This window comes from Populus alba, chromosome 1 (genome assembly GCF_005239225.2).
Source record: "Populus alba chromosome 1, ASM523922v2, whole genome shotgun sequence".
Taxonomy (NCBI): Eukaryota; Viridiplantae; Streptophyta; class Magnoliopsida; order Malpighiales; family Salicaceae; genus Populus; species Populus alba.
The window spans coordinates 244,004-269,304 of record NC_133284.1 but is presented as its reverse complement, the minus strand read 5'-3'; the positions used below and the strand labels follow the sequence as shown (position 1 = coordinate 269,304).

At 36.8% G+C, this 25,301-nt stretch overlaps 4 protein-coding genes across 6 annotated transcripts; 3 read left to right on the top strand and 1 right to left on the bottom strand.

Moving 5' to 3' along the window:
* Window positions 1-977: 977 nt before the first annotated feature.
* Window positions 978-4,129, bottom strand: LOC118032718 (uncharacterized). Its single transcript, XM_035037487.2, has one exon. It carries the CDS (start codon window positions 4,033-4,035, stop codon window positions 1,621-1,623), a length of 2,415 nt encoding a protein of 804 aa, XP_034893378.1. The 5' UTR covers window positions 4,036-4,129; the 3' UTR covers window positions 978-1,620.
* A 6,369-nt stretch (window positions 4,130-10,498) lies between these two features.
* LOC118032720 (beta-amyrin 28-monooxygenase) lies at window positions 10,499-13,207 on the top strand. Of its 3 annotated transcripts, XM_073405326.1 has the most exons (5): window positions 10,499-10,632; window positions 10,714-11,097; window positions 11,403-11,858; window positions 12,197-12,384; window positions 12,493-13,207. In XM_073405326.1, the coding sequence occupies exons 1-5, from the start codon at window positions 10,596-10,598 to the stop codon at window positions 12,787-12,789; spliced, it is 1,362 nt and encodes a 453-aa protein (XP_073261427.1). In that variant the 5' UTR covers window positions 10,499-10,595; the 3' UTR covers window positions 12,790-13,207. The 3 variants fall into 3 exon arrangements, with proteins under 3 accessions (XP_073261427.1, XP_073261432.1, XP_073261434.1); XM_073405331.1 differs by lacking the exons at window positions 10,499-10,632; window positions 10,714-11,097 and having other exon boundaries at window positions 11,718-11,858; window positions 12,184-12,384; XM_073405333.1 differs by lacking the exons at window positions 10,499-10,632; window positions 10,714-11,097 and having other exon boundaries at window positions 11,719-11,858; window positions 12,202-12,384.
* LOC118032721 (beta-amyrin 28-monooxygenase-like) lies at window positions 12,903-16,192 on the top strand. The gene is made up of 5 exons (XM_073405336.1): window positions 12,903-13,044; window positions 13,745-14,126; window positions 14,664-15,098; window positions 15,294-15,481; window positions 15,607-16,192. Exons 2-5 carry the CDS (start codon window positions 13,832-13,834, stop codon window positions 15,712-15,714), a joined length of 1,026 nt encoding a protein of 341 aa, XP_073261437.1. The 5' UTR covers window positions 12,903-13,044; window positions 13,745-13,831; the 3' UTR covers window positions 15,715-16,192.
* Window positions 16,193-17,429: 1,237 nt separating this feature from the next.
* LOC118032723 (uncharacterized) lies at window positions 17,430-25,270 on the top strand. Its single transcript, XM_035037491.2, has 3 exons — window positions 17,430-19,832; window positions 24,309-24,390; window positions 24,974-25,270. The coding sequence occupies exons 1-2, from the start codon at window positions 18,410-18,412 to the stop codon at window positions 24,341-24,343; spliced, it is 1,458 nt and encodes a 485-aa protein (XP_034893382.1). The 5' UTR covers window positions 17,430-18,409; the 3' UTR covers window positions 24,344-24,390; window positions 24,974-25,270.
* The last annotated feature ends 31 nt before the right edge of the window (window positions 25,271-25,301 follow it).

Here is a 25,301-nt window from a genome sequence, read left to right as displayed (position 1 = left end):
TATAGTTAAGAAACTGGCTTAACAGAAACGGATATTCAGTAGCTTATCGTGTTCCATACAATCTTGTCTCTCTTATAGATTCGTGATTTCTGTCTTTGTCTACTACTCCCTCCCTGAGTAGGAATGCGAGGATAGCGTTTGATTTTGCACTCATCTGATGATATATGCTCTCTGTTGAGAGTTATAGAGATATGTATTTCGCCTTGTTCTAAGGGATTCTGACATGAAACTTCTATCTATCCAGGATTTAAATCCTCAATTTAATCATTTAGTGCTTGCAAATTAACTGTACAGCAGATTGGCTTGATCAAATGATTTCAAGCCATCCAACTTGCATCAAACGATGGCAAACATTTCCAAGAAAAAATCCTGAAAACGAAAACAAATCACTGGCTTGAGATATATCTAGTCATCATCATTTTGTGGGAGAAATGAGTTCCCAATCCCCTGAAGCTTGTGCAATTGTTCATCGCGTTAGCTGCTCTAATCAAATAGAAAATCTGCATTTTTACATTGTGTGCTGCAACGTACTTGTGGCCCTAAACAACACACTAGAATGTTGCTTATCTAACATGTCAATGCCGCTTGTAGCATTTTCTTGAATTCTACTTTTATGGATCGTTTATAACCAATAAATTTTATACCTGGACTGTTCCCGACCTGATATTTCTTTGAATCTGTTTTTTACCTTCTAACCAGCGAAACAGAAGATAGTGACAGTGAAGATCAGAGCAATAGTGACAGTGAAGATCAGAGCAATAGAGGCTGTGTTTGTACAATTCTTTGACACCTATTTAACAACATCCTTCTTGTTCAAGCTTCTGTAGTGACTCCAACAATCACAAGAGAAAGGTGAAAATAATTTGTGGCTCCTCTCGGAGAATCTGCAGTGGAGTTAGATCAGGTTCCCATTTACTTCAATTCCGCTGAATCAACTCCCAAATCAAAAGATGTCCAAGAGACGTCAATATATACTTTATATGAAATGGGAAAATATTGTCTCTCTTTCAATTCTTTTACAATGTAATGGTTCATTCATTTAGCAAATATGAAATTACATATATGTTCACAATCCAACTCCTGTTAAGTCACTTCTTTTACGAGATTGGACACTTATCATCATGCTAGATTCATGATTCCCTCAATGGCTGTCATAAAACTATTAATAGTGTAGTAGCATGTTTCTGCATGATATACGCCACTTCCTTCTCGTGAAAATTACGGGAGTGTTGTTAGAGTGGGTCGACACTGCTCTCTGTGTTGTTTCTTATCAGATATATTTTTTTTACTGTTACACCGTTTGCATGTGATGTTTATGATTCAAAAATATGTTTCCTCAAGTGCAGATTAGTAGTGTAACTGGTCCAAAGAGTAAATTAGGTGGGAAATGGTGCGTTTGTTACCATTCTAAACCACTGAAAAGGCTAAATGAACTTCACAGACTTGCAGAGTGGAAACAAATTATAGAACAGATCATTTAGAAATGGCATGCCCAATTGAAATATTCTTGCAATTTCAGCTTGTGACACTTCTAACTAGACTCGGAGCACAAGGTACTTATTCTGAAAAATAAAGTATAATTGTTACCATTGATCCCTTGCCAACAGTCAGTAGCCAAACCTAAAACCGTTGCCTTCTGTGTGATCGGTGGCGATTTTGAGGTGGTAACCTGCTTATACAGCCAGAGACAAGTATGATTGTTATTGTTGCAAAAAAGCCTACTGAATATCCAATCCCTGCACCTTGCCATGAAAACCACGAGTCATCATCTGCTTCTGGTTGCTTTACTTGTGGCTGCTCTGGTGTACATGGTAGTTGAATTTGAAAACCACATAGCCCACTGTTGTTGGCATATGAATTTGGATCATCCATCGTGTCCATTTGGCCACCCACTGGAATCTGACCCTCGAGTTTGTTGTTACTTACATCCAAAGTTGTAAGTTCTTGAAGTTTTGATAGTGTTCTTGGAATGGAATCGGATAGTCTGTTACGTGACAAGTCCAGGCTCTCTAGACTCTCTAGATTGCCGAAAGTTGCTGGTATGTTGCCAGAGAGGTGGTTATATGAGATGTTCAGTAGCTTCAGACCCTTTAGGTGACCTAATGAAGCTGGGAGTTGGCCAGAAAGCTGGTTCTTTGACAAGTCTAGCAAGGAGTAGATTTCAAGGCTGTGGCTTGAGAGACCTTGTTTCGACTTCTTCCAATTAACTATCAAGTCACTGAACTCAATGGGGAAGGTGAACATATCTGAGACTGATTTGAAAGTATTGGGTGTATCTATCATTCCAACCAGATTCCCCAACTTGGCCGGTATTTCGCCACTGAGATTGTTGTTTGAGACATCTAGAATTCGGAGGTTAGTGAGGTTGGCTATGGTGCTGGGGATGGACCCTTCGAGGGTGTTGTTGCGTAAGTTCAGGACTTGAAGAGTGGACATTTGAGAGATAGACATCGGCAGTTCTCCTGCAATTCTGTTGTCATGGAGGTCAAGGTGTTCAAGGTTGTTCAAATCTGTCAGGTTACTGGGTAGTTTTCCAGAAAACATATTTTTTCCTAATGAAAGTATCCTGGTTTCTTGAGAAAAGATCACTGGAATTTCACCCGAGAACTCATTATAAGAGAAATCGATGTAAGCGAGTAATGCATTGGGCCTAAAATCTGGAATGTTCCCGGAAAACCTGTTTCCTGATAAATCCAAAAGAAGAAGGCGATAAATCTTCGAGATGGACTTTGGAATCTGCCCTGAAAAGTTGTTTCCGGAGAACATAAGAATCATGACTGTAATGGCATCTCCAATGTTACTTGGCAACTCTCCAGAGAAGCTATTCCTCGACAAGGCAAGGACTGACAAACTTTCAGATCGAAAGAGACGAGGTGGAAGTGAACCTGTAAGATTGTTGTCTGACAGAAATATGCTGCCTATGTCCATTTCAGCAACCCATTCCGGGAATGGTCCTTCTAGCTTATTCTTGCTTAAATCCAGGAAAAGAAGATCCTTCTGTGTAGAAATCCAGTCTGGGATTCTCCCCGCGAGACGGCATGAACTCAGAGATAACTGAGCTAGCATGCACTTGGGCTCCAAGTTTACAGTGTTATTCCAAGTCAGATTATTCCCTCCAAGAAACAGATCCTTCAGACTTTTGATGTCAAACAACCAAGTTGGAATTCCTCCAGATAGTAAGTTGTTTTCCAATCTGAGTGTTTCTAACTTGTGAAGCTTCTGTATGGATGATGTGATTCCACCAGTCAGCCTGTTACCGCTCAAGGCTAGAGTGGTCAAGTTGGTTAAATCACCAATATCTTTAGGAATCTCCATGGATAGAGAATTGTCCCTCAATTCCAATGTTTCCAGCTCCTTCAGGAAGAGAACTGAAGATGGAATCACACCAAAGAAATTGTTGCTGCGAAGATTCAACTGCTGTAACTTCGTAAGGTTTCCAATCTCTTCAGGGATATACCCCCCCAGAGAATTGTCATCCAACTTCAATACTCTCAAGTTGAGAAGAGAGCCCACTTCTTTGCTTATAACCCCCTTTAGTAAATTGCTACTCATATCAAGATACTGTAGATGCCTCAAATGGAAAATCTGTGGAGGAATGGATCCACTGAAGTTATTTTGCATCATGTCGAGGTGAACCAGCTTGCTGAGATTGGAAAACACACCGGGTGGGATCTCACCTACGATATAATTTGAGGATATATCAAGCAGCAGCAAGCTTTTGATGAGAGAGAGAGGAGTTAAAACCATGGAAGGAAATGGTATGGGTTGCTCTGCTAAAACCAGAGAGTAAAGGTTGAGGGCAACTACTTTTCTAGAATTTGACCGAGAACTACAAGTGACCATATCCCAGTGGCAACAATCTGAGCTAGCATCCCACGAATCCAGGCTGGAGAGGGAATACTGTGTAGAAGAGTTAATACTGTCCAAGAGGGAGGATTTGAAGTGGAGAAGGGCTAGTTTCTGATCATCTGGACAGCACAAGGAAGTGGAGAAGAGGATGGAGAGGGAAAACAGTAGTAATCCAAGTTCAGCCATCAGTAGTTGAGTATGGTTTCCTCTGGTTTTCTTGTTCCCAGCTGTGAAAGTATATAGGAGGAGTGAGTGCTCAAACGCTGCACTAACATGGTGTGTTTTAAAAATTCAATTTTTTTTTTTTTTTTTGCTAAAATTGAATGACGGTTGTACTTTCTGGATCGTTTTGATGTACTGATGTCAAAAATAATTTTTAAAAAATGAAAAAAACATCATTTGCATGCTTTTCGGCACGAAAAGCTATTTAAAAAGCAACCGCTATCATACTGCCAAACACGCTCTTACTCTATGGCTAGCGGTGAAAGGTGGAAAAACCAGTGGGCTAGGGGGAGGCAGGTTTGATTCCTTGCATGGACTTGAGCTGCTACTTCAGTTGACTCGGAATAATAATGACATTAATCAGCGGAATAAGACTTGGAATGTTTTTTTTGTTTTTTGGTTTTTGAAGTTTGAAAGACAGCAAACCGCGTAGAAACCTCATCGTCAAGTCATCAGTCCCACTTGATTTGTTTTCGGTGGAGGGAACCGTGTCTGACAAGTAAAGAAACGTTACTCCTCACCAGTTTACTCTCTACTGTAGATGGAAACACCAGGACCATTTCTTCTTCCTCGCAAGGAAAAAGCTACCACTTCAAGCATCTCTTTCAGTCAATGGTGGATCATTACTATATTTCTTGATATATTCTATTGTTCATAGATATAATTTATCTACAAATTGGTCATTTTCATTGAAAATCACTTGTATAAATTGAACAAAAGCAATTTTTTCAATCACTTGGAATAAATGTTTTGCACTTGCATTAAAAATCTCTGAACATTTTTATAAGAGTGTTTGATTTAAAACAATTATTATTTTCTTCCATTCTATATATTTGACTTGACAAATAATTTAAAGATTTAAGCATATATATATAGACATAGACCAAAATGTAATGTTCTTCAAGCCTAAAGTTTGAAGATGAGAATTCCAAGTTATTAATAATAGGCTTGCTTCTTAATGGAAGTAGGATGGTGATGCTTACTGCTGACTGCTTAGCCATTTTGGCCTACCAGTGCATCCTCTTCATTCTTTTCATCACCACAACTGTCACGACCCCGAATCCTGGATCCATGACCGGCACATAAAGCAAGGTTCCCCTTCCAAGGTTCCGTACCTATGCGAACCCAAACTTACATACAAACTTATCCTTCAAAACTCAATCAGAGTTGTTCAACGCAACAGTAACAACAAAACTAACTTTATAATATAATTCGATTGTCTTAATACAAGAGTTCATATATATTCATAGTTTTGGAGCACTAACTTGACATAAAAGGAAGGTACAAATTACAACAAAAAAGCAGGTTCGGAAGATTCAACAAAAGTGACATGTTATCAAGCTATAAGCCTGAAAATGATAAATAATGAGAGGGTGAGTTCAACAACTCAGTGAGTAGATAACGTTCAATATACACACACGAGGTAATATAACAATGAGAATTATATACAATTATGGCTCTAGGTTCTTATATGAAGGTTTCTCAAATAGGCCATAACAAAAAGATCAAATGGTAAAGTTCGTTAGAAAATCAAAATGCAATGAGCATGAGGCTCCGTACTGTGGGATGATCAGTCCACATAGGTTGGTGACTCCCCCGACCAACTAGGGTTCAGATACGATGTGCACAAAGACTAACACTACCCTGTTAGCATGGGTATTCTGACTGACATACCATAGGTTCATAATCATAATCTAACAAACATATTCATATCTCAAAGCTCAACTCATGACATCAATCAAATGAGGAGCTATCAATTCAGAAGTCAATTCAAAATATATGTTGGTTCATATCAAGAATTCAGATTCAATAATTGATCATGCTTTATCATAACAAGGATAATACTCAACATATATATTATCAAGAAGCATGATTCAATTCATATTAACAAATCAAATATTTATACTATTTCTCATGCATATGGAAAATTATCCACTCACCTGACTCAAAAGCAAACAGAAGCCAAAAGCAGACACCGAAGAAAATCCTACTGACGTCCCGCCGGTAGAATATCAGGATTATCTGAATACAAAGAAGACATATTCAAGAATGACTCAAAAGAACATTTAACCTATTTAATACACTTAACTAAGGGTGTATACCATAACTCTATATGTTTTTGAGCTAACTAGTCAATTTTCTTAAAAACCCGAAATCTAACGGTTTTCCCGAAATCTAATCCATAATAAAAACAACTAATAAAATTGGTAATAATTCACTAAATAATCCTTAATTATTCATCAAACTAATCTGAAAAATTTAATATTACAGCTAGGGACTAATCTGGAATTTTTCATATTTTTAGGGCCAAATTGTAATTTTCGTCAAATGGAGGACCAAACTGAAATTTGTCATAAATCAATGAATATACTGAAATTATGACCTTAATTAATCCTCAATTCTGTCCAGGATGTATCATTATGCTCCAGGGACCATTTTGGAATTTTACCAAAATTTTAGGGTCAAATTGTAATTTTTGTTAAATTGGAGGACCAAATTGAAAGTGTTAAATTATCTTATCTATACAGTAATTCTACCCATAATTCATATGTTATTCTGTTCAGAATCTCGGAATATGCTCCAGGGACCAATCTGTAATTTTCCAAAGTTCGGGGACTAAACTGTAATTTTCGGAAATTGAGGGACCAAATTGAATTTTTTTCATCTTCAACCTCCATTCCAGAATTTTAACAGGAACCCACTGTTCTCCCCTGATTTCTAACTCAAATTTCACCATTCAAACAAAATCACAACTAAAACTCATCATCTTTCAATTCAATCTCTCAAAATCATTCAAATAATCAAATATCCACAATAATCAACCTTTATTATTCAATTTAATTCATCAATTTAAACCAAAACACAAATTCTCAAAACCCTAAAATTCATCAAAACCGAAATTTAACTTCAATAACACATATTTATACATAATCTTACATTTTTACTTATTTCCTCCAAATCTCTTCCTTTTTCCCTTATTTTCTCTTCTTCTTCTTCTTCCTCCCTTCTCTCTCATGGTTCTGCTCTCTAATTCAGATCTCTCTCTCTTTTTTTTTTTTTGCTATTTATATTTATTATGTTATACAATTACTACAATACCCTTATTTATTTATACCCACACTTTAAGCCTTTAAGGGCTTTATTGTATTTTCCTATCTCATTAATTCAAAACATTACAACAACATTCAAAACAAGATTGTTTCAAAGCCCTTATCTTCCCAGGAAAATAAGGTTGGAAAATTTACGGTTCAATTTTGACTAATAAAAATCTATTAGCAAGGGTAGTTCAATTTGAAAAAAAAATTCAAAATTAAGTGTTTAAAACTCAATTAAAATTTTTTAGGGTTTAATTTAATTTATTGAGGGTTTAATTGCAACAAAACTTTTAAAGTCAATTTAGACTTTAATTTGAAGAAATTAAAGCCTAGGGGTTAAATTATATTTTTGAAAGATTAATTTGGTTAAATAAGGGGTTTACTTGCATACATATTAAAGTTTTAAGGCAAATTAAGGATATAATTACAGATTTTCAAGACCAATGACCAATCTGTAAATAACGCGCAATTTCAATGGTAGCAATTGGTGAAATCATGGGCCAAATTTAAAAAAACTAAAAGTTTGATGGTTAATTAAGAACCAAAATGCACAAATCAGAAACTAAGGATCAAGATGAAAAAGGTGTTGAACTTTGGAGCTGATAATTAAGTTTGGAATGAGTGAAATTGCATCCAATTGAAAGTTGGGAGGCAATTATTGGTACAATAAAAAGCAATTGAAAGAATATAAACCAAATTAAAATTTGTCAAATCCCAAATTAAAAACTCTAATTTTTAGGGTTTAATATAGAAGACATGTAACCAAGATTAATGAAGGGAGTGAATGACGCGTCGTTCAGCCACTGTTTAGCTTATTCTTTGATAGTTTTGGCTGATCGAGTAGACACCTTTAAGAGAATAAATGTGGCATTTCTAACCACATCTAGGGTTGTAACCACCACCATTCAATTGAAAAACACCCTTTCTATAATGACCAGTTATTCTCATCACAGCTGTAAAATGCACTCAAAACTCTATCATTTTAATAGGAGGGCCAAGCTTTGATGAATGATAATTAATCTTTAATTAAATCCATAAAAATCATAACTTGAAACCCTATAAATACTCCTTGAAAATCTGATAGAAAAGAAAAGGGAAAGTGGGAAAAAGAGAAAAATAGAGAAAGAGTTGAGGAAAAAATTGATAAAAAAACTTTAAAGTGTGAAGGTTTAATAGCTTAGCACAAAGATTTTCTTAACTTTGAGAGAAAGTAACAAACTTGAAAAAGAAGTAACTAAAGGGCACAAATCATTGTTTGAGCTTGGAAAGTATAAAACATTCATTTATCCTAGTAACCAAAAGGCAACAGTCAATGTTTCATGCCTATGAAGCATATCTCGTTCATGTTTTTGAAAGAGAAGTTGATGGGCCAAGAAATGGAGGAATGAATATTGTTCCAAGAACACAAGACATTAACAATAACTAAAGCATGTGGAGAAAATACTGTAACTTTTCTTACAAAACATTATAAATTGTTATAGTGTCTTTGCATACTAGGTTTGTTTTTTCCTACTTGAACACATGGTTTTTTTTTTTTTCCTTTTCCTTTTCCTTTTGTCATGATTTTTTTCAAAAAAAATTTGTCAATTTTTTTTTCTTTTATTTTGTTTTTCTATGAGGTTAGTGTGGTTTATGGGTTTATCAAAATAACTCAAGTTGTCCAATTGCCTTTGTTTATGGATTTAGTGGGGTTTTCTTTCTTTTATAGTCTATTTTTTTTATATAGTTAAAAAAATAATTTTAGAGAAAAATTATGTTATTAAACTTTATAAAATAACAAAAATTAAAGGATGTGGAGAAACTATTGTTCACTCAACACTTATTGTACTATGGATTACAATAGTAATCCACAATGTTGTGCTTTCTTTTTTTCCTTTCCTTTTCTTTTTGTTTTTAAATCTGTTGTTATCAATTTCATCTTTTAAAATTGAGATTATTGAGAATTTAGCTTCGTAATTTATTTATTTTTATTTTGCTTTTATATGAGGTCAACATGTTTCACGAGTTTGGCAAGGTAACCCAAGTTAGCCTTATTTACAAGTTTGGTTAGTTGTTTTTTTTTAATTGATTTTTTTTTATATAGTTTATTTTTCTCATATAATTAAAAAAAAATTTTAGAAAAACATCATGTTATTAAACTTTATAAAGTAACATAATTGAAAACAAAATTATACTCTTAATACTTTTTTTTTATTTAAAATAAATAATCTAATCTGTAGCAAAACACGAGCGAATATACTAATTACGTAACCAATCTTAGAATAGCCTAACTTGAAACAGTTCTAAACACTAGAATTATTAATTATGTATCTAGTCCATTTTGAGATATTGGAGGCATGCATTGGATCAGACAGAAGATAACGTTTTTTAATAAATTGATTGGATGAGGACATCCCAAGTCCTGCTAAAAGAATCCCACTTGAACTTATAAAAATATTAAAGAAGAGATATACACTGCTTTGGTTCTGACACCAAATCTCCACGCCACAAAACCGTGTTTGGTATTACGGTAGCTTTTTGTAGTTATAATTTGAAAAAAGTTGTTTTATAAAAAATACTTTTAGTTGAGGTTGGTTTGAAAAAAATAGGTGATTGGTTAAAACTGTGGTTGAAATTGAGGTCGAAGAAAAAAGTAGTTTAATGTGTTTGTTAAAAAAAATATTTTTCAAATTGAGGTTATAAAATAATTAATATATATATATATATTAATATTAATGATTTTAATTTAAATATTGTAAATTTAACTACTGTTATTACATCATGAAATAGATAATATTGATATCAAATATTTTTTTATTATTATATTACACTATGTACAATGTCATCACATACGAAATCTATCCAACAAGGACTATATTTTTCATGGTTTCTTAAGCGCGCAACAACAAAAACTGAATCTTTTATTACGTCATCAAGTGATTTCCTTTTATTTTTTTGAATAGAACACAATTAAAATAAAAATAAAAACTGAATTTTTTTTAACTGGGCCGGACCCGACAATAACATAATTGGAATTGCGATCAAATTTCACAAATGTTACGTCATTATAATTTTTAAAAAAACAATAAAAAAATTTAAACTCATTTTCATGGTTTTTCATCAAAAAAAAGAAAAAACCTGGAAATGTGAACAGTGCGCAGTGGAGCATGGCTCCACTGTTGACAATAACTTGTCAGCATGACAACATGGGGTCCAGCCACTAAAATTAATGGGTCCTACCAGCAACCACATTTTTTCTTCCTTTAACCAAACACCTGAACCTCACCCGCAACCACACTACTAAACAGCCACATAATCAACCGTTCATCAGCTTTTGTTCATGTCTTAAAGGTAAGAGATAAGAAGCAAATCTAGACTTGTCTCCTTTTCTTGCTCAAGCCTCAAGGAGTGGCCAAGTTCACACATTACTACTGAATACTCTTCAAATCAATGCAAATTGCAATGTTTTCAACTTTGATTCTACTTGGTATCTTTTTGCTATGTTCACTTTATATCATCACCAAAACAATCAAGGAAAGACTGATTCCGAATCCTCATCTTCCACCAGGTAGCCTAGGATGGCCTCTCATAGGTGAAACTTTAAACTACCTGGGAACCTGTCTCGCAGGACGACCTGATTGGTTTCTAAGAGATAGGATGGAGAAACATGATCCCCAGGTTTTCAAGACTTCACTGTTTGGAGAAACAGTGGCTGTGTTTTGTGGACCAGCCGGGAACAAGTTCTTGTTCAGCAACGAGAACAAGCTGGTTAACCTTTGGTGGCCAAGGTCGGTGAAGAAACTCTTAAAGTCAAGTCTGGTTAACGTAGCTGGTGATGAAGCAAAGAGGATAAGGAGGATACTCTTGACCTTCCTTGATCCAGATGCACTCAAGAGGTATATAGAGAGGATGGATTTGGTCACACAACACCATATCAGCACACTCTGGGAAGGTATGTTACTAGATAGTTTGTTGGAAAAGAAATCTTGAATCTGTTTTTTTCCGGTGAATGACTTGATGCAGGTAACTTTTGTGTGAAATGAGAAGAAAAGGTGATAATAAGTTCAAGTTTTACAGATCAAGATTCTATAATATCTTTTGTTTGTTATCAACTGTTCAAATTTTTGAACCCTGAAAGAATTCCTGTCAGTTAAATGGCAATACCATCATAGATCTTGTCTTCAGTGATTTAATTTGTTCCTTGACGAAATTAAGAATGTTGGATTGCATCATAATCCTAATTTTATGACCATGAAGGAAAAGAGGAGGTGAAAGTCCATCCAACTGTAAATTTATACACATTCGAGCTGTCTTGTCGCCTATTTATAAGCATCGATGACCCATTGCACATTTCAAAGCTTGCACATCAATTTGATGTTTTCCTCAAAGGAGTAATTCATTTCCCGATCAATATACCCGGAACAAGATTTTACCGTGCTTCAAAAGCTGCTGATGCAATCAAGGAAGAGCTTCGGTTGATTTCTAGACGAAGAAGGGCAGCATTGGACAAGAAGATGGCATCACCCACACAAGACCTTCTGTCACATTTGCTTGTGACTTCAGATGCAAGTGGAAAATTCCTGTCGGAGACAGAGATTGTTGACAACATACTGTTGTTGCTCTTTGCTAGTCATGACACTACAACATCAGTCATAACATGTGTCATGAAGTACCTTGCAGAATTGCCTGAAGTGTACCAAACAGTTTTGAGAGGTAGGGTAGTACTCTTCTAGCTCATGGTTCTTTTCAAGTGAATGCTGCTACATTGATTGCAAGACCTTCCTAACTGATCCATCATATCCTGTATATCTTTAATCACAGCAGAAATGATCTCCTCCTTTCGTTAACCACATAATCTATGCCTCCCCCCATCTTTCTACTCTTACTAATAGCTAGCTTGAAGGAGGGTGCTGATCCTCTAAAACTATCGGAAAACACAGCATCTGCATTCAAGTTCGGTTTAATGTCTTGCAATTCCTTGAAAATGTACTCAAACATGATACTGGCACCTTTTCTTTTTCTTTTCTAAATCCACAAGCTTTGGCTAACAGAGCAGATTGATATTGCCAAGTCTAAAGAACCAGGAGAGTTGCTGAAATGGGAGGATATACAGAAAATGCGATACTCATGGAACGTTGTCTCCGAAATTATGAGGCTGATGCCACCTGTACGTGGTGCTTTCAGAGAGGCGATAGTTGATTTCACCTACGCAGGTTATACAATCCCAAAAGGATGGAAGGTACCCTCATCCATTCCCTCCCCTGTACTCACTCTTGTATCAATTTTACGCGGCAAGTTGTGTTAATTTGTGTCAGATTAATGTTTTGATTTGTGTTGTGTGTACTAGTTATATTGGAGTCCTATGACAACGAGCAAGGATCCGACCCTATTCCCAAACGCAGAACAGTTTGGTGCTTCCAGGTATGAAGGAGCTGGACCCGCCCCATATTCATATGTTCCGTTCGGAGGGGGGCCAAGGATTTGCCTCGGGAACGAATACGCTCGACCACAAATACTTGTGTTCCTGCATAACATTGTCAAGAGATTCAAATGGGATTTAATGATTCCTGATGAGAAAGTTCCGTATGATCCCATGCCTGCGCCATCCCAAGGTCTTCCGATACGTCTTCGCCCCTCAGCATAGCATGTTCAGTTTCCAGCATCAGACTTATTTCTGTCAGTACAATTTATCCTCATCCAGTTCGACTTCAGCCGCACCGATCCTCAGCATAACATGTTCAGCTAGGGCCTTTTATGTGTTGCATGCGTGTAGTACTGTTTACATGCTCGCAGGCTTCAATTTACCAAGATTTTTGGCAGACCGGTTTGTCCTGGATGCTTTCGGTTGATCAGTTGGATTAAATTGGTAAACCGGTAAACCAGTTATCGTGACGACGAGGTTAGATAATTTTTTTAGGGCCAGTCAATTTAGTTTATGTTTGGGATGATTGGGTGGACCAATCCTTGTTTGTAATTACATATTATTTCTAAACATATAGGGTTATGAGTTAGATCCTAAATTAAAAATATTAAATAAATTGTATATTTTTTTTGAGTTATTATTTAGTATGTTTTCTTTTATATTCAAATAATTTTGATATTCTACCTACAGGATATCAGTAGGATTCCCTTGAACATTTGCTTTTGAGATCTTTCGCTTTTAAATCATATAAGTGCACAATTTTTCATATGCAAGAGGATTAGTATAAACACTTGAATTGTTAATATCAAATTGATCATGTTTCTTTGTAATTCTTATATTATTATTTATTCCTTATTTATGATTAAGCATAACCACTTATTGAAACTTGAATTTTTTATATGAACTATTATGTACTTGTAAATTAATAACTCCTTATTTGATTGATTTTATGAGTAGAGCATTGAGTATGAGTCTATCTATTTGATAATGATATGAACATATAATATGCTAGTCAAAATGTTCATGTTATAGGATAGTGTTAGTTTTTGTGGACATCGTATCTGAAACTCTAGTTGGTCAAGGGAATCACAAACCTGTGTTAGTTTTTATACATTATTTAATCAATAATTGGTGCAATTATCATTGTAGTTTTTTGACAATAAAAACTCTCTTTTAGAGTTGGCTGCAAATGATGTTGTTCATTAAATGGCAACATCCCAACACACGTCGCACACCGTAACCTGAGAGATTTGTAAGCGATAGAATGAAGAAATACAATCCTCAGGTTTTCAAGACTTCACTGTTTGGAGAAACAGTGGCTGTGTTTTGCGGACCAGCTGGGAACAAGTTCTTGTTCCACAATGAGAACAAGCTGGTCAATCTCTGGTGGCCAACTTCAGTGAAGAAGCTGATGAAATCAAGCTCGTCTAATGTAGTGGGTGACGACGCTAAGAGGACGAGGAAGATGCTCTTAACTTCCCTTGATCGAGATGCGCTCAAGAGGTACATAGACAGGATGGATTTGGTCGCACAAAACCATATTAGGACACACTGGGAAGGTATATATGAAGTCTCTTCTTTTTCTTATCTTGGTAAAGAAATCCTGTTTTTCCTGTAAATTATTACTCTTCAATTTAATGGGAGAAATGACCTGCTGCTGCACATGTTTTCTTCGAGATGCAATCCAAATAATAGAGATCATGATGTCTGATAATTAACATAGTATATTATTTTGCTACCTTCTATATATATTTATAATTAATGCTATAATCATGTGTTAGAAGTTACCTTGTGCAGTCTTGAAACAATTGGAAACAACACTAGAAAAACAACAAACACAAGAATAGATAATTCTGACGGGGTTAAGCCTCTTTTTAGGCTTAACCCCATCTTCATTGGTTGCTTAATCCCTGCAAGACTATCCACATATTCCAATTATGGCATATCCGAATGCAACTGACTTATCAGGACCTCTTGTGTCACGTTTTCATAAAGTTTCAACCATGTATGTATGAATGAATTTCTTCAATCTTTTAGCCAAGTTAAGAATTCTGGATTGTGTGATATTAACTGACACTAATTCTTATGACATGAAGGGAAAGAGGAGCTGAAACTGCATCCAACTATCAATTTATACACATTTGAGCTGTCTTGTCGCCTTTTTGCAAGCACTGATGACCCTACACACATTTCCAAGTTTGCAAACCATTTTGACATCTTTCTCAAAGGAGCCGTTCACTTTCCTATCTATGTACCTGGCACGCCATTTTACCGTGCTTCCAAAGCTGTTGATGCAATCAAGGAAGAGCTTCGGTTGATTGCTAGACAAGAAAATGGAATCGCACAGAAAAGATCTTCTGTCACATTTGCTTGTGACTACAGACGCAAGCGGAAAGTTACTATCCGAGTCCAGATTGTTGACAACATGCTGATGTTGCTCTTTGCTAGTCATGACACTACTACATCAGCCATGACATGTGTAATGAAGTATCTTGCAGAATTGCCTGAAGCGTACGAAATGGTTTTGAGAGGTTAGTTGTTAATCTATCGTATAGCATATGATTGTTTAATTTGCAGCAAATTGTATTACATGATTACGGCAACTTAGAAACAACAGGAGATTTATCTTGTTTCCACTTGATATACCCCACAGCCCTCCCCCATTCTTGACTCGGGTTTACAGTATTTCTTGCAATAAATAATCTTTGATTGCCTTTGGTTAACAGAGCAGCTTGATATTGCTAAGTCTAAAGAAGCAGGAGAGTTGTTGAAATGGGAGGATATTCAGAGAATGAGATACTCATGCAATGTGGTCTCCGAAGTTCTGAGGATGATACCGCCTGAACGTGGTACTTTCAGAAAGGCATTGGTTGACTTCACCTATGCAGCTTATAAAATCCCAAAAGGATGGAAGGTAGGTACCATCACTCTCTCGTACTCTTAAACGAATTTTATGCAGCAACTGAACAAGTTGTCTAGTCTAAGTTCGGCTCAGATTGTTTGGATGAGAAAAATGATGTTTTGATCTGCGTGCCCTAGCTATACTGGAGTCCTGACTCGACAACTAAAGACCCAGCTTACTTCCCAAATCCAGAAGAGTTTCATCGCGAGACAAATTTCGATATTGCCAAGGATTTCGGCTGTTAAACAGTACTGGTTTCTCAGTCGTCCACAATCCAATGTTGGTTGCTCTTAGTTCTTGTATGTGCATATGTAAGTGTTAATTAATGATGTGGTTCTTCTATTCAGGGTGCAGAATCATCCTTCTATAGACATGTATTGAAAGAGCTGTAAGCACCGAGTGATGTACTAATCAATGGGATTTCCTCTCCTAATTATGAGAGTGATATAATATGAGAATAAAATGTCTTTCTACCATGCTTTCCTTTTCCTTTCTCCTATCCGCGATCTTTCTTAACATCTAGAACATTTTCCTTTTACCACTAAAACTGAGAAGATCCTATATAATCCTGAGTGTAATGTTTTGAAATTTATAAGATAGGATATTACAACAAAGCCCTTGGAGGCTTAAAGAGAGGGTTTAAATGATTGAGGGTTAGTGTGGTAATTGAACAATAGTTGATAAATATAAATAAGAAGAAGAAAAAAAAAAAAAAAACAAGAATGATCTGATTTTGAGAGCAGAACCGTGAGAGAGAAGAGAGAAAGAAGAAGAAGAGAAAAGAAGGGAAAATAAGGGAAAAAGGAAGAGATTTGGAGGAAATAAGTGGAAAAGGTAAGATTTAGGTTGTTTAATATGTATAATATGTTAATTAAGCTTTAATTTCAGTTTTGATGAATGTTAGGGTTTTGAGAATTTGTGTTTTGGTTTTAAATTGATGAATTAAATTGAAGGTTAAGGGTTGATTGTTGTGTTTAATTGATGATTTAGTTTGATTATGGAAGATTATGATGATTTTGAGTTATAGAATTGTGTAAATGGTGAAATTTGAGTTAGAAATCAGGGAGAACAGTGGGGGTTTCTGTTAAAAATCTGGACTGGAGGTTGAAGATGACGAAAATTCAATTTGGTCCCTCAAATTTCCGGAAAATTACAGTTTAGTCCCCGAACTTTGGAAAATTACAAATTGGTCCCTGGAGCATATTCCGAGATTCTGAACAGAATAACATATGAATTATGGACAGAATTACTGTATAGATAAGATAATTTCAAACTTTCAATTTAGTCCTCCAATTTGACAAAAAGTACGATTTGACCCTAAAAATTTAGTAAAATTTCAGAATGATCCCTGAAGCATAATGATACATCCTGGGCAGAATTGAGGATTAATTGAGGTCATAATTTCAGTCTATTCATGGATTTATGACAAATTTCAGTTTGGTCCTCCATTTGATAAAAGTTACAATTTAGCCCTAAAATATGGAAAAATTCCAGATTAGTCCCTAGCTATAATATTAGCTTTTGCAGATTAGTTTGATGAATAATTAAGGGTTATTTAGTGAATTATTACCAATTTTATTAGTTGTTTTTATTATGGATTAGATTTCGGGAAAACCGTTAGATTTTGGGTTTTTGAGAAAATTACCTAGTTAGGTCAAAAACCATATAGGGTTACGGTATACACCCTTAGTTAAGTTTATTAAATAGGTTAAATGTTCTTTCGAGTCGTTCTTGAAAATATTTCCTTTGTATTCAGATAATCCTGATATTCTACCGACGGACGTCAGTAGGATTTTTCTTCAGTGTCTGCTTTTGGCTTCTATTTGCTTTTGAGTCAGGTGAGTGGATAATTTTCCATATGCATGAGAAATACTATAAATATTTGATTTGTTAATATGAATTGGATCATGCTTCTTGATAATATATATACTGATATTATCCTTGATATGATAAAGCATGATCAATTATTGAATCGGATTGCTTGATATGAACCAATATGATTTGACTTCTGAATTGATAGCTCCTCATTTGATGATGTCATGAGTTGAGCTTTGAGATATGAATATGTTAGTTTGATTATGATTATGAACCTATGGTATGTCAGTCAGAATACCCATGCTAACAGGGTAGTGTTAGTCTTTGTGCACATCGTATCTGAACCCTAGTTGGTCGGGGGAGACACCAACCTGTGTGGACTGATCATCCAACAGTACGGAGCCTCATGCTCATTGCATTTTGATTTTCTGACGAGTTCTACCATATGATATTCTTGTTATGGCCTATTTGATAAACCTTCGTATAAGAACTAAAGCCATACTTGTATATATATTTCTCATTGCTATAGTACCTCGTGTGTGTATATTGAACGTTATCTACTCACTGAGTTGTTGAACTCATCCTCTCATTATTATTCTTTTCAGGCTTATAGCTTGATAGCGGGTTACTTTTGTTGAACCTTCCGAACCTGCTTTTGGTTGTAATTTGTATCTTTCTTTTATGTCAAGTTAGTGCTCCAAAACTATGAAATTATATTAACTCTTGTATTAAGACAATTAATTATATTATGAAGTTAGTTTTGTTATTAGTGCTGCGTTGAACAACTCTGATTGAGTTTTGAAGGATAAGATTGTATGTAAGTTTGGGTTCGCATAGGTTTGGAACCTTGGAGGGGAACCTTGCCTATGTGCCGGTCATGGATCCGGGATTCGGGTCGTGACAAACTTGGTATCAGAGCTTTAGGTTAAAGAAACAATAATATAATTAATTTCATAATAAGTGGAGCATTAGGATCCGTATTGTCTTGTTTGTTGTTTTTGAAATTTTAAATTCTCATCAAGTATGTCTTCTTCCTTATGATAGATATGCTATCCTAAAATTCTGTGATAATCATCATGCTATTGTTCCAGCATGACTTAAGTGCTCTCACTTTTATTTTAGGAAATGTCGAGGAATAGACGAACAACTGTTAGGGTAGATGATGATCAAGATGATGTCCCTATTATGCAGTTGATAACTGCAAGGCAGAGAAGGAGGCGTGGTGCACCCGTGCCTCAACATGTTGATGAGGTACCTCCACCAGTGGAGGAAGAGCCTCAGGAAATAGAAGAGGAAGATATGGTTGATGAAACAGGTGTGGGGGTAGCTGACCCTGAGCCTGTTACAGATGTTCAACAACTTAGCCAGGTTGTGCAGACTTGGATAGAGTTTACTATGGAGAGAGACAGAATGAGGGATAGAGATGTACCCTCGACATCCCACACTGTTCAGGGAATTAATGTGCCATTGGATGCCTTTATGAAGTTGGCACCTCCTATTTTTACTGGGATAGACAGTTCAGAGGATCCTCAGAGGTTCCTAGATGACATTTGGCGACGATGTAAAGCTTTGGGATGTACAGACCACCGAGCTGTGAGTTTGGCATCGTTCAGGTTGGAAGGAGATGTGGCAATCTCTTGGTTTGAGTCTAGGGAAAGAGCAAGACCAGTAGAGACTCAGTGGACATGGAAGGAGTTTAGCTCCATGTTCTTAGATAGGTTTCTCCCTCAGAGCATCAGGGATGCTCGACTTTATGAGTTTGAGAGGCTATCTCAGGGGAGCATGACAGTGGATGAGTATGATCTGAAGTTCACTCAGCTGTCTAGGTATGCAGAACATCTTCTACCCACTGAGGAGTGGAGGGTGAAGAGATTCATTAGAGGACTCAAATCCTCTATGTATATGGTATTGGCGCCACAAGTGTTTCCATCCTACTCCTCAGCTGTTGATAGCGCCAGATTGCTAGAGGCGCGTGAAATAGAGGACATGACTGCTGGCCAGTCTAAGAGGCCTAGAGATGAGGGTCAGTCTTTTAGGCAACAGGGAGTAAGTGCAGGTCTGTTTAGGGGACGAAGTGGCCGTCAAGGCTCATGGGTTCAGAGGAGGTTTAGACAGAGACCGTCAGGTAGTGGCTCAAGCGGTCAGAGTGGCAGTAGTGGTACCCAGAGTTTAGTTCAGACTGCACCTCGTAGTTCATTTGTTTCACCCGGGGATAGTTTTTCATGTCAGCACTGTGGAGGAGGTCATAACAGTGCAGAGTGCTACAGAAGAACTGGGGCTTGTTTTAGCTGTGGCCAGATAGGTCATAAGATTAGAGAGTGCCCGAGGAGACAGTTGTCCACTTCAGGGTTATCTGCTTCAGTCCAACATCCTATTCAGACACCATCGACGAGCCAGTCTGTGGCTCATGGGGGTAGAGGTTTTGGTGGCCGTGGTCAAAGAGGTCGGGGTGCAGGTGATAGAGGTCAGATACAGCAGGGTCAGGGGCATGCTAGAGTTTTTGCCTTGACTCAGCAGGATGCTCAGGCATCCAACACAGTTGTTTCAGGTATTCTTCCTGTTTGCTCTTTTGAAGCAAAAGTTTTATTTGATACGGGTGCAACTCATTCGTTTGTGTCCCCATATTTTGCCATGAGGTTAGATAAACAACCAACCTTGTTAAAATCCCCCATTTCAGTCTCCACTCCCTTAGATGAGTTAATATTAGTAAAGTATGTGTATCTGGATTGTGAAATAGAGATTGGAGATAAGATCTTTATGGGAGACTTAAATGTCTTAGATATGGTTGATTTTGATGTGATTTTGGGAATGGATTGGTTGGCTAAGCATAGGGCTTCGGTAAATTGTTGGGGTAAGAAAATAATGTTTGATCTAGATCAAGAAGTTGGGTTGGTATTTCAAGGAGATAAGATTGGGTCTCCATCAATTATGTTGTCGGCTATCTCGAGAAAAATGGCCCGAAAAGGGGTACAGTGCTACCTAGCATATATAGTGGATGTAGAGAAAGAAGTTCCCCAGTTAGAGGAAGTCCCTATAGTAAGAGAGTTTATCGATGTATTTCCTGATGACTTACCTGGATTGCCTCCGTATAGGGAGATTGAGTTCTGTATTGATTTGGTTCCGGGCACTGAACCAATATCAATGGCACCATATAGAATGGCTCCAGCAGAATTGAGGGAGTTAAAGGAGCAGCTGCAGGATTTATTGGATAAAAAGTTCATTCGACCAAGTGTGTCCCCTTGGGGAGCTCCGGTGTTGTTTGTGAAGAAGAAAGATGGGTCATTGAGGTTGTGTATAGATTATATAGGCAATTGAATCGGGTGACAGTTCGAAATAGATACCCACTCCCTCGTATAGATGATTTGTTTGATCAGTTACAGGGAGCTCAATTCTTTTCTAAGATCGATCTTCGATCTGGGTATCATCAGTTGAGGATTAGGGAGGAGGACATTTCAAAGACAGCTTTTAGAACTCGGTATGGTCATTATGAGTTTTTTAGTGATGTCTTTTGGGTTGACGAATGCACCAGCAGCTTTTATGGACTTGATGAATAGAGTGTTTGGCCAATTTATTTGATCGATTTGTGATAGTTTTTATTGATGATATTTTGGTGTATTCGAGGTCTAGAGAGGAGCATGAGCAGCATTTGAGAATGGTGCTTCAAACTCTGCGAGATCATCAGTTGTATGGCAAGTTCTCAAAGAGTGAGTTTTGGTTGGAGAGTGTAGCATTTCTTGGGCATGTAGTGTGTCAAGGAATGGGATTGAGGTTGATCCTCAAAAGATTGAAGCAGTTAAGCAGTGGCTTAGGCCTACTTCGGCGACAGAGATTAGAAGTTTCTTAGGTTTGGCCGGCTACTATCGAAGGTTTGTGGAGAACTTTTCTCGAATTTCTGCACCATTGACTAAGTTAACGCAGAAAAATGTTAAGTTTCAGTGGTCTGAAGCTTGTGAGAAAAGTTTCTTAGAGTTGAAGGAGAGATTGACTACAGCGCCTATTCTAGCAGTACCATCAGGTTCTGGTGGTTACACAGTGTATTGTGATGCTTCGAGAGTGGGGTTAGGATGTGTTCTAATGCAACATGGCAAGGTTATTGCCTATGCTTCACGACAGCTGAAGAAGCATGAACAGAACTATCCTACACATGATTTAGAGATGGCGGCTGTGATTTTTGCTTTGAAGATTTGGAGGCACTACTTGTATGGTGAAACTTGTGAGATCTTTACAGATCACAAGAGTTTGAAATACATCTTTCAGCAGAGGGATCTAAACCTGAGGCAGAGGAGATGGATGGAACTACTGAAAGATTATGATTGTACCATACAGTACCACCCGGGTAGGGCAAATGTAGTTGCCGATGCTTTGAGTAGAAAATCATCAGGGAGCTTAGCTCATATTCAGGAAGTACGAAGACCTCTGATTAGGGAGCTGCATGAGTTAGTGGATGAAGGAGTCAGATTTGATCTTAGTGAAGCTGGAGCAATGATTGCTCATTTTCAGGTTAAGTCAGATTTGTTTGATAAGATAAAAGCAGCTCAGAAGAAAGATGATTCTCTACTCAGGATTCGAAATGAGGTTGAGCAGGGTAAAGCTGCAGGTTTTGTGATTGGTGATGATGATGTGCTGAGATATAGGGATAGGCTTTGTGTACCTGATGTTGATGATCTGAGGAGAGAATTGATGATAGAGGCACATCAGACAGTTTACACAATGCATCCAGGTTCCACCAAGATGTATAAAGATCTTAAGGTGTGTTATTGGTGGAATAGGATGAAGGCTGATGTAGCAGATTTTGTCTCTAGGTGTTTGACCTGTCAGAGGGTAAAGGGTGAACACCAGAAACCTCCTGGATTGTTGCAACCATTGTTGATTCCAGAATGGAAGTGGGAAAGGATCACAATGGACTTTGTGACAGGATTGCCTAGGAGTCAGGAGGGTTATGATTCGATATGGGTGATTGTTGACAGGTTGACAAAATCAGCCCATTTTCTGCCAGTTAAGATTACTTATGGATATGCAAAGTTGGCGGAATTGTTTATTAGTGAGATTGTACGGTTGCATGGAGTGCCAATCTCGATAGTGTCTGATAGAGGTCCACAGTTTACATCGCGGTTTTGGGTGAAATTTCAAGAGGCTATGGGTACTAAGGTGCAGTTGAGTACAGCTTTTCACCCTCAGACAGACGGTCAGTCTGAGAGGACTATTCAGACCTTGGAGGATATGTTAAGGGCTTGTGTTATGGATTTTGGAGTTAGTTGGAGTAAGTTCCTATCATTAGTGGAATTTGCTTACAACAACAGTTATCAGGCTAGCATAGAGATGGCACCTTATGAAGCTTTGTATGGCCGAAAGTGTAGATCACCGGTTTGTTGGTTTGAGGTTGGTGAGAAGAGGCTAATGGGATCAGAGTTGATTCAGATTACCTCAGAGAAGATTGAGGTAATTAGAAAGAAGCTTCAAACAGCTCAGAGTAGACAGAAAAGTTATGCGGATAGAAGAAGGCGTGACTTAGAGTTTTCAGTGGGTGATTGTGTGTTCTTAAAAGTATCACCTACAAAAGGAGTATTCAGGTTTGGGAAGAAAGGCAAGTTGAGTCCTCGATTCATTGGACCGTATGAGATTCTGGAGAGAGTTGGGGTAGTTGCTTATAGGTTAGCATTACCACCAAACTTGTCTGTTATTCATCCGGTATTTCATGTTTCCATGTTAAGGAAATATATGTCAGATCCATCACATGTATTGGAGGTTCATCCCATTGACTTGAGGGATGATATGGTTTATGAGGTGCAACCGGAAGCTATAGTTGACCGACAAGTGAGGAAGCTTAGGTCGAAGGACATAGCTTCAGTGAAAGTGAAATGGAAAGGCCATTCACGTGATAAAGCAACATGGGAGCTCGAGGATAAGATGCGTGAGGAGTATCCTCATCTTTTTTATAATCTCGGTAAGTATTCAATCTTTTCTATTAAGTTTCGAGGACGAAACTTTTATAAGGTGGGGAGATTGTAATGTTTTGAAATTTATAAGATAGGATATTACAACAAAGCCCTTGGAGGCTTAAAGAGAGGGTTTAAATGATTGAGGGTTAGTGTGGTAATTGAACAATAGTTGATAAATATAAATAAGAAGAAGAAAAAAAAAAAACAAGAATGATCTGATTTTGAGAGCAGAACCGTGAGAGAGAAGAGAGAAAGAAGAAGAAGAGAAAAGAAGGGAAAATAAGGGAAAAAGGAAGAGATTTGGAGGAAATAAGTGGAAAAGGTAAGATTTAGGTTGTTTAATATGTATAATATGTTAATTAAGCTTTAATTTCAGTTTTGATGAATGTTAGGGTTTTGAGAATTTGTGTTTTGGTTTAAATTGATGAATTAAATTGAAGGTTAAGGGTTGATTGTTGTGTTTAATTGATGATTTAGTTGATTATGGAAGATTATGATGATTTTGAGTTATAGAATTGTGTAAATGGTGAAATTTGAGTTAGAAATCAGGGAGAAACAGTGGGGTTTCTGTTAAAATCTGGACTGGAGGTTGAAGATGACGAAAATTCAATTTGGTCCCTCAATTTCCGAAAATTACAGTTTAGTCCCCGAACTTTGGAAAATTACAAATTGGTCCCTGGAGCATATTCCGAGATTCTGAACAGAATAACATATGAATTATGGACAGAATTACTGTATAGATAAGATAATTTCAAACTTTCAATTTAGTCCTCCAATTTGACAAAAAGTACGATTTGACCCTAAAAATTTAGTAAAATTTCAGATTAGTCCCTAGCTATAATATTAGCTTTTGAAGATTAGTTTGATGAATAATTAAGGGTTATTTAGTGAATTATTACCAATTTTATTAGTTGTTTTTATTATGGATTAGATTTCGGGAAAACCGTTAGATTTTGGGTTTTTGAGAAAATTACCTAGTTAGGTCAAAAACCATATAGGGTTACGGTATACACCCTTAGTTAAGTTTATTAAATAGGTTAAATGTTCTTTCGAGTCGTTCTTGAAAATATTTCCTTTGTATTCAGATAATCCTGATATTCTACCGACGGGACGTCAGTAGGATTTTCTTCAGTGTCTGCTTTTGGCTTCTATTTGCTTTTGAGTCAGGTGAGTGGACAATTTTCCATATGCATGAGAAATACTATAAATATTTGATTTGTTAATATGAATTGGATCATGCTTCTTGATAATATATATACTGATTATTATCCTTGATATGATAAAGCATGATCAATTATTGAATCGGATTGCTTGATATGAACCAATATGATTTGACTTCTGAATTGATAGCTCCTCATTTGATGATGTCATGAGTTGAGCTTTGAGATATGAATATGTTAGTTTGATTATGATTATGAACCTATGGTATGTCAGTCAGAATACCCATGCTAACAGGGTAGTGTTAGTCTTTGTGCACATCGTATCTGAACCCTAGTTGGTCGGGGGAGACACCAACCTGTGTGGACTGATCATCCAACAGTACGGAGCCTCATGCTCATTGCATTTTGATTTTCTGACGAGTTCTACCATATGATATTCTTGTTATGGCCTATTTGATAAACCTTCGTATAAGAACTAAAGCCATACTTGTATATATATTTCTCATTGCTATAGTACCTCGTGTGTGTATATTGAACGTTATCTACTCACTGAGTTGTTGAACTCATCCTCTCATTATTATTCTTTTCAGGCTTATAGCTTGATAGCGGGTTACTTTTGTTGAACCTTCCGAACCTGCTTTTGGTTGTAATTTGTATCTTTCTTTTATGTCAAGTTAGTGCTCCAAAACTATGAAATTATATTAACTCTTGTATTAAGACAATTAATTATATTATGAAGTTAGTTTTGTTATTAGTGCTGCGTTGAACAACTCTGATTGAGTTTTGAAGGATAAGATTGTATGTAAGTTTGGGTTCGCATAGGTTTGGAACCTTGGAGGGGAACCTTGCCTATGTGCCGGTCATGGATCCGGGATTCGGGTCGTGACACTGAGGTTCAAGGAAGCTGGATTGTCTCTA